Source organism: Schistocerca americana, chromosome 5 (assembly GCF_021461395.2).
Source record: "Schistocerca americana isolate TAMUIC-IGC-003095 chromosome 5, iqSchAmer2.1, whole genome shotgun sequence".
Classification (NCBI taxonomy): domain Eukaryota; kingdom Metazoa; phylum Arthropoda; class Insecta; order Orthoptera; family Acrididae; genus Schistocerca; species Schistocerca americana.
The window spans coordinates 144,458,994-144,471,500 of NC_060123.1; the positions used below are offsets into that span (position 1 = coordinate 144,458,994).

At 41.9% G+C, this 12,507-nt stretch overlaps 1 protein-coding gene across 4 annotated transcripts in view; it reads right to left on the bottom strand.

Annotated features, from left to right (window-relative positions):
- The window catches only part of LOC124616771 (bifunctional polynucleotide phosphatase/kinase), a 79,554-nt gene that overhangs the window by 17,937 nt on the left and 49,110 nt on the right, over positions 1-12,507 (bottom strand). For 3 of the 4 annotated variants that reach the window (XR_006979881.1, XM_047145159.1, XM_047145161.1), the window contains one exon: positions 4,034-4,321. Coding sequence is in view for 3 of the 4 variants with exons in the window: in XM_047145159.1 (XP_047001115.1) it covers positions 4,034-4,321 (288 nt within the window). In the remaining variant the exon portion in view is untranslated. Of the gene's footprint in view, positions 1-4,033; positions 4,333-12,507 lie in introns of all 4 variants that reach the window. The other variant, XM_047145160.1, reaches the window with a different exon arrangement.

Sequence of the window (12,507 nt, forward strand, 5' to 3'; positions counted from 1 at the left end):
AATATTGAAGTTACACATTTTTGTCGCACGAAGAACAGCTTATAACAGCAGTTTGAACAGTCCTGCCCACCTAGTTTGCGACTCGGCAAATCACTCACGCAGTGGCCATGTAACAGAATTATCCGGAGTTCACAGACACCAATTTTAAGCACCTAAAGTCTGGTTTACAATGGAACAAATGGAAGCAAACACGTGTGAATGAGCATTTGCAGAAAATTCACTACCATTCGCTTGTATATGGGTTGAATCGTTTATACCAGAGGGAGTGGAAGAGAACACGAGGTAGCAAACATTGCCTATGAATGCCGTGTTATTAGTTTCTGGAGCTAATATTCGGCATACAGGATACAACTCTATCTCGTTAGAGCCACAATGCAAAACACTGCTATTCAGTTAGGATAATTTTGCATGGTGAACATTTTTCCTGCCTTCTCATTACCATTGAGGAGAAATTTATAAACAGAACACTAATTACCAATATCAGCATCATCTCAAGACACAACACAGCTAGCGTTTCCATTATGCATGTAATGTCTAATGGTCATACTCCCCCCCTCCCCCCCCCAAAAAAAAAGTCTGGTGTCAAAGTACCCGCTTCGTGATCCAGAGAGTAAGGGGACAAATCCCGTTCAGACCACAACTTTTTCAATATGATTTTTAACCAAGCATTCACTTCTCACAGATGTTGGAGGGGTCACAAATGACATGTGGTTCGGATTCCACATTAAACTGCAAGTCTCCATTTTCCGATTAGGTAACTGGAAGGTTAGGGACATGCAAGTAGCTGCAGTGGTATCCAGTTGAAAGACCTGCAAGAGACCTACTGAATACACCAGACAGAATTCTCTTTTGCTTGTGCTTGTTAGCCTGTTTGCTCCAGTGAAAACCTGGCTTAAACTATACGAACATTTTTTTTTAATAATGTACATGTAATTCTGATAAAAGTGGGTAGCAGAGAAAAGAAAATCGTGGCAGTGTTTGATGTTACAGACGACTTCCATCAATGAAGACTTGTAATTCGTTGAAATGAAATTTGTCTTGCAACACTACATTTTATAACAATTCCTGTAGTACATTCCTTATAATAATGTTTGAATATTTTACATTTGACTATCAGTGATACAGTTCTTTGTTTACTTCCTGTAATCATCAAAAAAATGCGAATTGTCTATTGAATGACAAAAACAAACATCTTTCTTGCACCAGGCGCACCGGACAAAGGAAAATTGATGCAATCAGGCATTTCACTGTAACCACTAGTTTTATTTGGATAGACCTCGAACGGAGTCAGAAATGGTCCCAGCCACTGTTCTGCATAATGCGCTGCATACCAGGCATACATGATCAAATTCATAAAGTGTGGCGAAGAAAACTGGTAATGCACAATTGAGTAGCATACTGTTCCGCTGATAAACCTGAAATGAGAGAGAGGTATCGGAAATTATGTTGTCTGATAATTTCCTGAAAAATGCTTTTCACTGTCCAAAAAAATTCTTTATCGAGAGGTTGAATCACATTAGTAGTTCTAGGTGGAATCCACATTAAATCTGCAGATTTTTCGTCATCCTTCACAAAAACAGAGGTGTCATCGTGTCCAGGCCATGAATCCAAGAAAAGCAATGAATTAGTTTCTGCAACTGAATGAAATATTGAAAATTATTCTTTCCCATTTTTCGCTATGTCAATTACAAGATTTTTGCACCTAAACAGTCCATTTTTTTTATTTTCAGTACTAATTTGCCTTGAGGTTCCTGAAGACAGATATACAACTGCAGAAAGAGTAAACCACTCATACTTATCACTGGCATTGTCATATATGAATGTCTCATTGGATTCATTGATTGGGCAACTCACTCCGTCTTTTTCTCATCTCAAAATGACAAAGTGCAGTGTGCATACAGTTCTTTCACGAAACCTGACTGATCAGCATTATAAACAGCAGTTGCGGGGATAACAGCAAGTTTCATCCTTACATCAGCTATGAATTTCTCTATAGCATTGTCTGTCACCGGCAGCTGCTGTACAGGTTTACCTGACGGAGACTTGGTAATTTTGCGACTTCCTATTCTGTATGATTTCTTGAACCTGCATAGCCAGGTCAATGAAGCCTGAAAATTAGTAATGTTCATGTGAGATGCAATTTGGAGAGCCAGTCTCTTAAATCTCTATCAGTAACGGTGCATAGCCTCTCACGAGCAGTTCTAAATCTTTCCTACAGTTTTTCATTCAGATGGTATCGGGTTTCCATTTGGTGCATATTTCTTACTTCATGCAACTCATTCTTCCATTTGTACAGTTCAAGCTCTGACTTGATTAAACAGAAACACCTTTGCACACTGCGTGACTTCAAGCATTTTTTCCCTTCTTCATTTAACCAATATTTCACAGGCTTTTCTTTGTTGCTGAAAGCTGTTACAGTACATGTTTTTTTTTTTTTTTTTTTTTTTTTTTTTTTTTTTTTTTTTTTTTTTTTTTTTTTTTAGGCTTTGAAGGTATCCTCCTTCAGAACTGCTACTGGCACAACTGACGTCATCCAAATCACAATCCATGGAATTGCCACGGTTATTTCCTATTTCTTATAACATATCCACAATTTCAAATGAAATGTCAATATTATTTGAATGGACATTATGGAAATCAACTAACAAACAACAAATATGTATATCCTCAGGAGAAGTAGGTGATTTTGGCTGGAAACCACATTCTTTATGTCTGGCGAAGAGTTCTCGTGCTTCCAGCCGGGTGGCGGTGTCTTCAAACTGCGACGTTTCGACGAGTGACATACTCATCATCTTCTGGCGAAGTGCCGAGACTTCGCGGATGCCGGTCCCTTTATACCTGCGGTGTGCCCCCCACCACCTGGCCGTGGGAGGCTGGGTCCAGAGGAGCCGGCGGGCGGGGTGGAGGGGGAAGCGGGTGCGCCGTTCGTGTCTCCGTCAGAGCATTCTGATCGCGTCTCGTGAGCTGGACGGTTCTTGTTGCGTTCCTGGTGTATTGCGGCCAGGAACGCAACAAGAACCGTCCAGCTCACGAGACGCGATCAGAATGCTCTGACGAAGACACGAACGGCGCACCCGCTTCCCCCTCCATCCCGCCCGCCGGCTCCTCTGGACCCAGCCTCCCGCAGCCAGGTGGTGGGGGGCACACCGCAGGTATAAAGGGACCAGCATCTGCAAAGTCTCGGCACTTCGCCAGAAGATGATGAGTATGTTACTCGTCGAAATGTGGCAGTTTGAAGACACCGCCACCCGGCTGGAAGCCCGAGAACTCTTCGCCAGCTGTATACGCCGGGAAAGCATACATTCACATTCACATTCTTTATATTTCACCATCGCTAAATTGAGAACGTTAATTGGATTCCACATTACTGTGAGACTGGAAGGGAAAAAAAAGGTACTACTGGCAGGCATGCCTTACGAAAGCACAATAAATATTAATTCAGCTTTATCTATATTGTCAGTACTTACCAATATTGCAAAAAGCAACTGATAATATGTAATAGAAGTTACTTGAGTGGCTAATTTGAGAGAATAGTAACTGTGTACTGTAGTGTCAGAGAAGCTATCGACGAAAGGTAACCTGAAACATCCTTTACAAATCCTAGTTGCACATGCGCAGTTGCTACAGCGCCAGTAGGGGTGTACATTTCTCCCACCGCCTGGCATGCTACGAATTTGGCAATTTTCAACTATTTTTCTTTTAATACTTGCAGCGCCTCTTAGCAGCTAAAATTCTGACAGTGAATTTCTTTCGCTCTCTTCTTCGTGTGTAAAAAATTTCAGGGCAGGTTTCAATTTTGTTCACTAAGATGAAACAATAGATCTTCACCTGGTATAGCACACCTCTTCAGTGCTCTTCACTCTAAAACATACGTCCCAGTGACAATCAACTTATGATTTTTTGCTACACAATATGATCCCTTGCAAGAAAGTTGTGTACAATGTAACATTTCTGAGGTATGGAAACACCCTGCTCTCTTGTTCAGTGATTAATTCTACCACAACTGCACACAGAAAACATCAAATACAATTACCTTATTATTGTGTCTAGAATTCTCCACAGATGTTGCAAGAATAAAGCAGCGACATTTAACACCATATTTTTTAGCTGCTTCTATATACCTTTTCCTTGATTCTTTGTCTGGATTTGTATTGTCAATGACAACACTTTTGCCTTTCTTTAGGGCATCTTCCATTGAAGAGACACATTTCTGCCAAGATCCCAAAGTGTCTCTATTTACATGCACATATCCTTTTGGTACCAAATGTGTTTTTGCAAAAAAACTTTTTCCAGAGCCTGGGCCACCAACCAGAATTACAGCCTGGAAAAGAACTGTATTATTCATATGCTTCTTACAGAGATATATGACAGCCTGCTACACATTTAACTTAATAATCATATACATTATACAACTGCACTTTCTTGTGATAGGTGGTGAAAAAGTATTTTACAGAGAACTATTATAATTATCTATCTCCAACTCCTTTCTTGCACCTTCTGACACTCCAGATTCAAGGTCCGAGACCCTTCTCCTTCCCTCCAACATCTGTACATCTTGTATTATCTTCTTATTATTATAGTGCACTCATATAGTGACAGATTTAATAACAACTTACATCAACATAGGATATTGTATTATAATATTTGATGAATACTCACTCATCATATATAAGCCACCTGGTAACACATTTATAAATTATTTTATTTTTCAAAACTGACATTGCTAATATATAAACAATGTAAATACAATACACATCTTCACTGAGAATGTTGGGCAAGGGCTATTATGTTAGAAATTGGGCTGTTGTTCCAACATACACATTGAAAATGTGCACCAGATGTGGCAGAAACTGCCGAGTGTGATCGTGACACACCTACTTATCAGAGATATTGGGTTGGGAGAAGGTGCAGCCTCTGCATACACCAGTTTGTAAACGTTAGAGTGGCTTGCCAAAATCAAGCCTACTCCCATTCAATGAGCATGACGTGCTCTTAAATCGGTCGGCTAGAGAAAACAGCACCACACAGCTTTGCAACAAAACAGATGATATTGTAAAACCAAGAAATATTTCGTAGCATTTTAATATAGTTTTGAGACCATTAATTATATTTTTTTATTGTTTCACATGGCTTCAATAACTATCTAGTTCCTTGTTGTTGGATCTTTAATAATAATTAATACCTAATTTCAATAACAAAACAGGGATCATTTAGTTCCAGATCATTATAAAATAAAAATATTTAAATGATAATTGTCATTGCCACTTTTCACTTAAGTGGCTTTTGGATCTTCCCTTTTTGAGCTGAAAGCTATCCACCTTGTACAACAATAGACAAATAATCAAATAACATTAACTGTCAATGCTTGTATCTGTATGTACAGTATGCTTGTGTTAATGTGCAATTATTGCAGGCAAATTAATAGAAGAAAGGTAAAACTGAAATTGGGAACAGTGTAAAACAGGTTCTTCTTCTTCTTCTTCTTCTTCTTCTTCTTCTTCTTCTTCATGTGGGAACCAACTTCCGGAGGAGGGGAAAAAAAGAAGACCCAGCAGTGCTGAAGGAGATAATGTATAGGCTAAGTGGAAAACTGTGTTGTCTGATGCTGTGTATTAGTCCACATATGGTTTAAAAAATACTATTCAGTTTGCTCAAATGCCTGAGTATTTTTCTTTGGTGGCATATTGCAACATGGCATGTTTAATAACACTGTAAAATATGCTACAGGGACAAAAATAAAACTAAACTAAGCTAAATTATCTTGGTTTTATTGTTTTCCCGCATAATGTAGATTAACTGGCATGAATTTGTCAGGTTAATTAAAACTTTCTTGACCATATCAAAATTACAGAAGATGAGGGTTTATTGACATTTTCTGCCCAACTGCACACTTTCATAATCTCTTCTGTAATTGTTCTGGAAACCAAAGTCACGAAAGGTATACAACAGGATTGTTCATTGCCACCACCAATTTTTAATTTGTATACTGATAGCGAGGAAAGTGCTAGCGGAATGTGAATAACAGTAGTCGACAGGCACACACAAAAAAGAATGAAAACTTGCTAGCTTTCTGTTGACACACACAAAAAAAACAAAAAAAAAACAAAAAAAAAAACACACACACACACACACACACACACACACACACACACACAGAGAGAGAGAGAGAGAGAGAGAGAGAGAGAGAGAGAGAGAGAGAGAGAGAGAGCTGTGCACGTACATTGTGCCGACTGGACACACATTACTGCAATTGCAGTTTGGCAGATGGACTGAAGCAGGGTTGTGTTTGATGGGGTGGCTAGAGGGAGAAAGAAACAGAAATCAGGAAGAATGGTTGGGGACGGGTAGCTAGCAGTTCATGGGGAGGCAGCAGGTTGCTGGCTTGCGATGCAGGAGAGAAGGGCGGTAGGTGCATGTACTGGGCATGTGATATGCGGTTACTGGAGCCGGTGATCTGCTGTGCGTAATGAAGATGACGTGGAGGCAGGGACTGAGAAGGAGTGACACGACAGAGGAAGGGGAACTGTAGGGTAGAGAATGTGAGGATAGTGGGTTAACAGAGATTCAGCCAAGGGGGACTAAAGGAAAGCAGCACGATGTGTTGCAAGGACAACTCCCGTCTTCACAGTTCAGAAAAGCTGGTGCTGGAGGGAAGGCTCCACATGGCACAGGTTTCGAATCGGCCTCTGAACTCGACCATGTTGTGATCAGCATCATGTTGTGCCATCAGGTGGTCAATTTTTGTTCTTTGTCACAGTTTGACTGTGGCCATTCATTCTGATGGATAGCTGATTGGTTGTCATGCTGACACAAAAAGCTATGCAGTGATTGCAGCAGAGTTGGTATATGGCATGGTTGCTTTCACAGGTGGCCCTGCCTCTGATGGGATAAATAGGTGACAGGTCTGGAGTAGGAAGTGCTAGGTTGGTGAAATGGGAAGGTCTTGCATATGGATCTTCCACAGGGATATGACCCCTGTGGCAAGGGTTAAGAGTGGGAGTGGTTTAGGGATAGACCAGGATGTTGTGTAGGTTGAGTGGGTGACACAATATCATTTTGTGAGGGCTGGGAAGGATCTTGGGTAGAATGTCCTTCGTTTCCGGGCATGATTATAGATAACCAAAGCCCTGGTGAATGATATGGCTCAATTGCTCCATTCCAGGGTGGGAATCAAGTGATGGGGGTTCACTCCACTGTTGTAGCTGAATCTTTGAGGTTTTGGGAAAATTAAGATTGTTTGAGGATATGTGTGTGTGTGTGTGTGTGTGTGTGTGTGTGTGTGTGTGTGTGTGTGTGTGTGTGTGCGCGTGTGTTTGAGTTGTGGGAGGGGGGGAGGGTGTGAGTGCCTGTCTGTTAAGTCCCTCCTAAGATCTTCAGCATACTAAACAAGGGAATTCTGATCACTGCAGATACATTGCCTATGGGTGACCAGACTGTAAGGGAGTGGTTTTTTGGTGTGAAAGGGGTGACAGCTGTCAAAAAGCAGGTACTGTTGATGGGTAGTCGGCTTAACATCGTCACAGGTATCAGTGGAACCATCAGAGACATGGAGGTCAATATTGAGGAAGGTGGCATATTTCATTGAGGATCGCAAAGTGAAGTGGATGAGTGAGATGACATTGATGTTGTGGACGAGTGAGGATAGGATGTCTTGGCCCTGAGTCCAGATCATGAAGATATCCTTAATTAACCAGAACCAGACAAGTGGTTTGGCATTTTGGGAGCCTAGGAAGGCTTTTTCTAGATTGTCCATAAACAAGATGGCATAGGAGTGTGCTATACAGATGGCCATGGCTGTGCTGTGGGTTTGTTTATATACCTTCCTCTCAAAGGAGAAGTAACTGTATTTGAGTATATAGCTGGTAAGGTATTTGGGCAATAAGGTAGTGGGTTTAGAATCTGAAGGATTTTGGGGGAGATAGTGTTCAATAGTGGCAAGACCATTGGGATGAGGGATTTTGATGTTTGAGATGGCATCAATAGTAACAAGAAGGGATCCAGGTAGTAAAGGGGTGGGGGTACAGTTCAGAGTAGGTGAAGGAAGTGGTTAATATCTTTGATGCAACAGGCTAGGATTTGGGCAACTGGTTGGTGTTAGTCCACAAGAAGAAAAATTCTTACAGGGGGGACATCATAAGCTGCTACTATGAGGTATCCAGTATTCTTGGATTTGTGGATTTTGGGTAGCATGTAGAAGGTGGGTATGCAGGGTGTTTGCTGGGGTGAGGTGGGTGATGGATGCCGAGAGATTCTGGGATGGTCCTAAGGATTTAAGCAGGGATTGGAGGTTATTTTGGACTGGAGTGGGATCACTATGGCAAAGTTCATAGGTGCAGTAGTCAGACAACTGGTGGAGGCCTTTGGTGAAGTTGTCACTGTTATTCATCATGACAGTGGTGAAGCCATTGTCTGCAGGGAGGACGATTAAAGCTGGATCTGTTTGGGATTGTGAATGACAGTCCTTTCCTCTTGCTGAGAGGTTTGCGTTCTTGGAAACAGACATGGGGAAGCCTGGCGAGACCAAGTTAAGAGGGAAGTAATTCCTGGAAGGTGACCAGGGAGTGATAAGGTGGGATGGGAGAGGGTCATAGTTGGATGATGGTATGAATTGCAAAAGGCATGACTCAATGCTGTGATTAGGCTGGAGGAATTGGTAGCAAAGAAGTCTTTCCACTCTAAGGATCGGGAGAAGGATTGTAAATCTATGAACAGTCTAGCATGATTAAACTTTGCTGGGCTGAAGTTGAGGTCTTTTGCCAGGAGTTGGGATTGGAAATGGTATAGGGATGGACCAGGATGTTGGGGAGGTTGGCCAGATGATCGAAAAACGCTTGTGAGGGCTGGGAAGGATCTTCTGCAGAATGTCCCTCATTTGCAGGCATGATAATAGACACTCAAAGCCCTGGCAAAGGATGCGGTTCAGTTGCTCCAGTCCAGGGTGAAATCGGGTGATGAGGATATGGGTGCTGTGGAGGGTTGATTGGGTGCTCACTGTGAGTAGCATAGGTGTTGATGGATAATGGTGTACCAAGGTAGGAGTACAATTTCAACAGGTTCGATAATTTATGGAGGCGATGCCTGGGGCATTCTTCCAAATGTTGGCTAAGAAGAGTTTCAATTTGGAAGATGTGGTATAAATAGTTGGGACTGCAAAGTAACAATATCTTGTGGAAGGAGAAAGGATGGATCTGGGATGCCTGCGCCAAGGAGATGTGTTTCTGCAGTGCCAGGTTTGTGAGGGATGAAAAGATGACGGTCATTGTTAAAGCAGGAGTGTGATACAGAGGAGGGAATTTTTATCATTGGGCCACTGGGGGGGGGGGGGGGGGGCACTTTGGCACCATTTAAGGAACATGATGTGGGACTGGGTCTTAGCCGGGGTGTCAGTACCTTCCTGAACTGATGCAGACAGATGGAACAGGGATTTACTCAGGATGAGATGTTGCTTGGAAAATGTGAAATGATGCGGGAAATGGATAAATGAAAACATTAGTTGGTTGTAAAGCGAACTAGATAACAAGGACTGGATTCGGGGAGTGCCAAAGCCAGAAGAAATTGTTCTCGGTGCAGTAAGACAGTTCTGTAATGTAAGAACATTTGCTTCCAATAAGTTGTCAAATCATGAGCAGGAAAGAAAAAGGTGTAAAATTCTAACTGTGACCTCTGATGGTTGGGTTGTAGGATAGCACACAGTGCAGTCAAAATGGCTACAACAGACGGTATGAGCTGTCAGCATGTCATGCGCGAATACATTAGCTGCGGCCAGTGATGCATGTGCATAATGAATGTCTGAAGGAAAACATAGGGAAAGATGTGGAGAGACAGTAAGGAAAAGTCAATGGCCCAAATCACATATCTGGCTTAGAGTCACTGATAATAGCTTCATGATTTGGGCTCAGGGCCGAGACACATTACCCTGATTACCTAACAACCTCAACACCTGCTCTCTCACTGGCTTCACTTGGTCCTCCTCAAACCAATGTGTCACCAACAATACCCACTTTTTGACATCTTCCACATCAAAAAAATCACACATACAGGCACTACCTCCTCAAACTTAGTCATTAATCCTCCTACCATCCCCATGAATCAGCTAAAAAGGAGCACCCTCTTCATCATCCAATATCACCTTGAACTGGAGCAACTAAACCATATCCTTCACCAGGGCTTTAATTACCTATCATAATGCTCGGAAATGAGGGACCTTCTATCCAAGATTCTTCCCAGCCCTCCTAAAGTGATGATCCATCGCCCACCCAACCCTAGGCCATCCTTATGTCACTCCCACTCTCAACCCTTGCTGCAAAGGTCATATCCCTGTAGAAGACCCAGGTGCAAGGCTTGTCCAATTCACCAACACAGCACTTCCTTCTCCAGTCCCGTCGCATGCTTATCTTATCCCATGAGAGGCAGGGCCAGCTGTGAAAGCACCTATATCATATGCCAATTCTGCTGCAACCACTGCACAGCTTTTCATGTTGGCATGACGACCAAACGGCTGTCCACTGGAAATGGCCACTGCCAAACTGTGAACAAGAACAAAGTTGACCATGCAAGGCACAACATGCTGCTGAGAACTACTTGGTTGAGTTTGATAGCTGCTTCACAACCCATGCCATGTGGATCTTTCCCTCCAGCACCAGCTGTTCTGAACTGCGAAGGTTGAAGTTATCCTTGCAACGAACTTCTGTAAACCTCATGGCCTCCAACTTCACCAAACCTCTGTTCTCACACACTCTTTTCGAAAGTTTCCTCTTCCTCTGTTCTTTCATCTCCTCCCAAACCAAGCCACCATGTGTTTTTCCATCATGTAGCAACACTTCACCAGCTACAGTACTGCCTACCGCGTGCACTTGTCACCTCTCCATCCTGCATTCCTAGCCACCACACCTGTTGCCTTCCTACAAGCCATTAGCTACCCATCCCCAACCTGTCCTGTTCCCCTCCTCTTTCCCCATCTACCCACCCCACCCCAGTCCACTTGCCCAACTGCGATCTTGACATTGTTTGTCTAGCCAGCACTATGTCTGCAATACACACATAAACAATAAGGAAACTATTGTAATTATATACAACAGATAGACATGCCAGATGGTTAAATGTTGAATATGGATGAGAGACTTTTGAGGAGATGAATAAATTTCATTATGAGGTGTGATAAAAAAGTAACGGAAATTTTTTAATTTCGCTGGCTTTGTAAATCTGATGGCATTTTTTTTCATATGTTTGTGTTTTCAGCTGTTCTGAATATTTAATTTATTGCTCACAGTCAAAAAGGTTATACGCATTTTCTAATGCTCAGGAATTTTTACTTTCGAAAAAGATGGCTCATAGAATTTGCATTAAATTTTGCTTGAAAAATGGAATAAAGTGCAGTACCACATATGAAATGTTGACCGTGACTTTCCATGAACCTATGATGAATAAGACAAGAATTTACGAGTGAAATAAACATTTCAAAAAGGGCTGAGTAGACGCTGAAGACTACAAATGTCCTGGATGCCCTAGCACACCAATAACTGACAACAGGGTGGAAGAAGTAAGGAAAGTCATTCAGGAAAATATTCCAATCACCATCAGAAAAAATTACTTATTTATGTTTGCATGTCCTTCAGCTCATGCCAAGCAGTTTTTTCGGATGTTTTGGGCATGAAATGTGTAGCAGGAAAGTTTGATCCAAAGTTGCTGAATTTCGACCAGAAACGACATCTCTCAGGAATTGCTGAATGAAGTAGACAACAACCTAGGACTTCTAAATGTGGTTCTGATAGGTGACAAAACATAGGTATACAGATACGACGTCAAAACCCAAAACCCAATCGTCCTAATGGAAACAGCCCGGAGAGCCAAGACTGAAAAAAATTCAACAAGTTCGATCACATTTGATGGTTCTTCTCTCTGTTTTCTTCAATTACAATAGGCTAGTGCATCAGGAGTTCCCCCCTTATGGCCATACAGTCAAATAAGGAATACTAAAAAAGCCTCAACAACCATATTCACCGGACATGGCCGCCTGCAACTTCTTTCTATTCCCCGGGGCTGAAGAGAGGCATTAATGGATGTCATTTTGCCACCACTGATGAGATAAAAACAAAATCACTGAAACAGCTGAACACCATAATGAAAACAGAGTTCCATAAGTGCTTAAAAGATTGGAAAAAGTGTTGGCACATGTGTATTATATCTGAGGGGGATTACACTGAAGGAGACGAAGTTGATGTTGATGAATAAATAAAGATTCTTTAAGAAAATCAAAATTCCTGTTGTTTTATGATCACACTTCTTATGTCGGAAGTAGAACAGAAAAAGAAGAAAGATGCAAGATAGACAAATTAGCACACATTCCACAGGGCAAAAAGGTTTTCTGCTACATTTGACGCACAGTCCCATACAGTACAAAACACAGAGGGTGAAGAAGAGAGGAATAAATTAATTACAGAAGACTGTTGGAAATCAGATGGAACAGTTGGGAAAGGAATAAAGACTTGCTACATGAGGTCAATTATT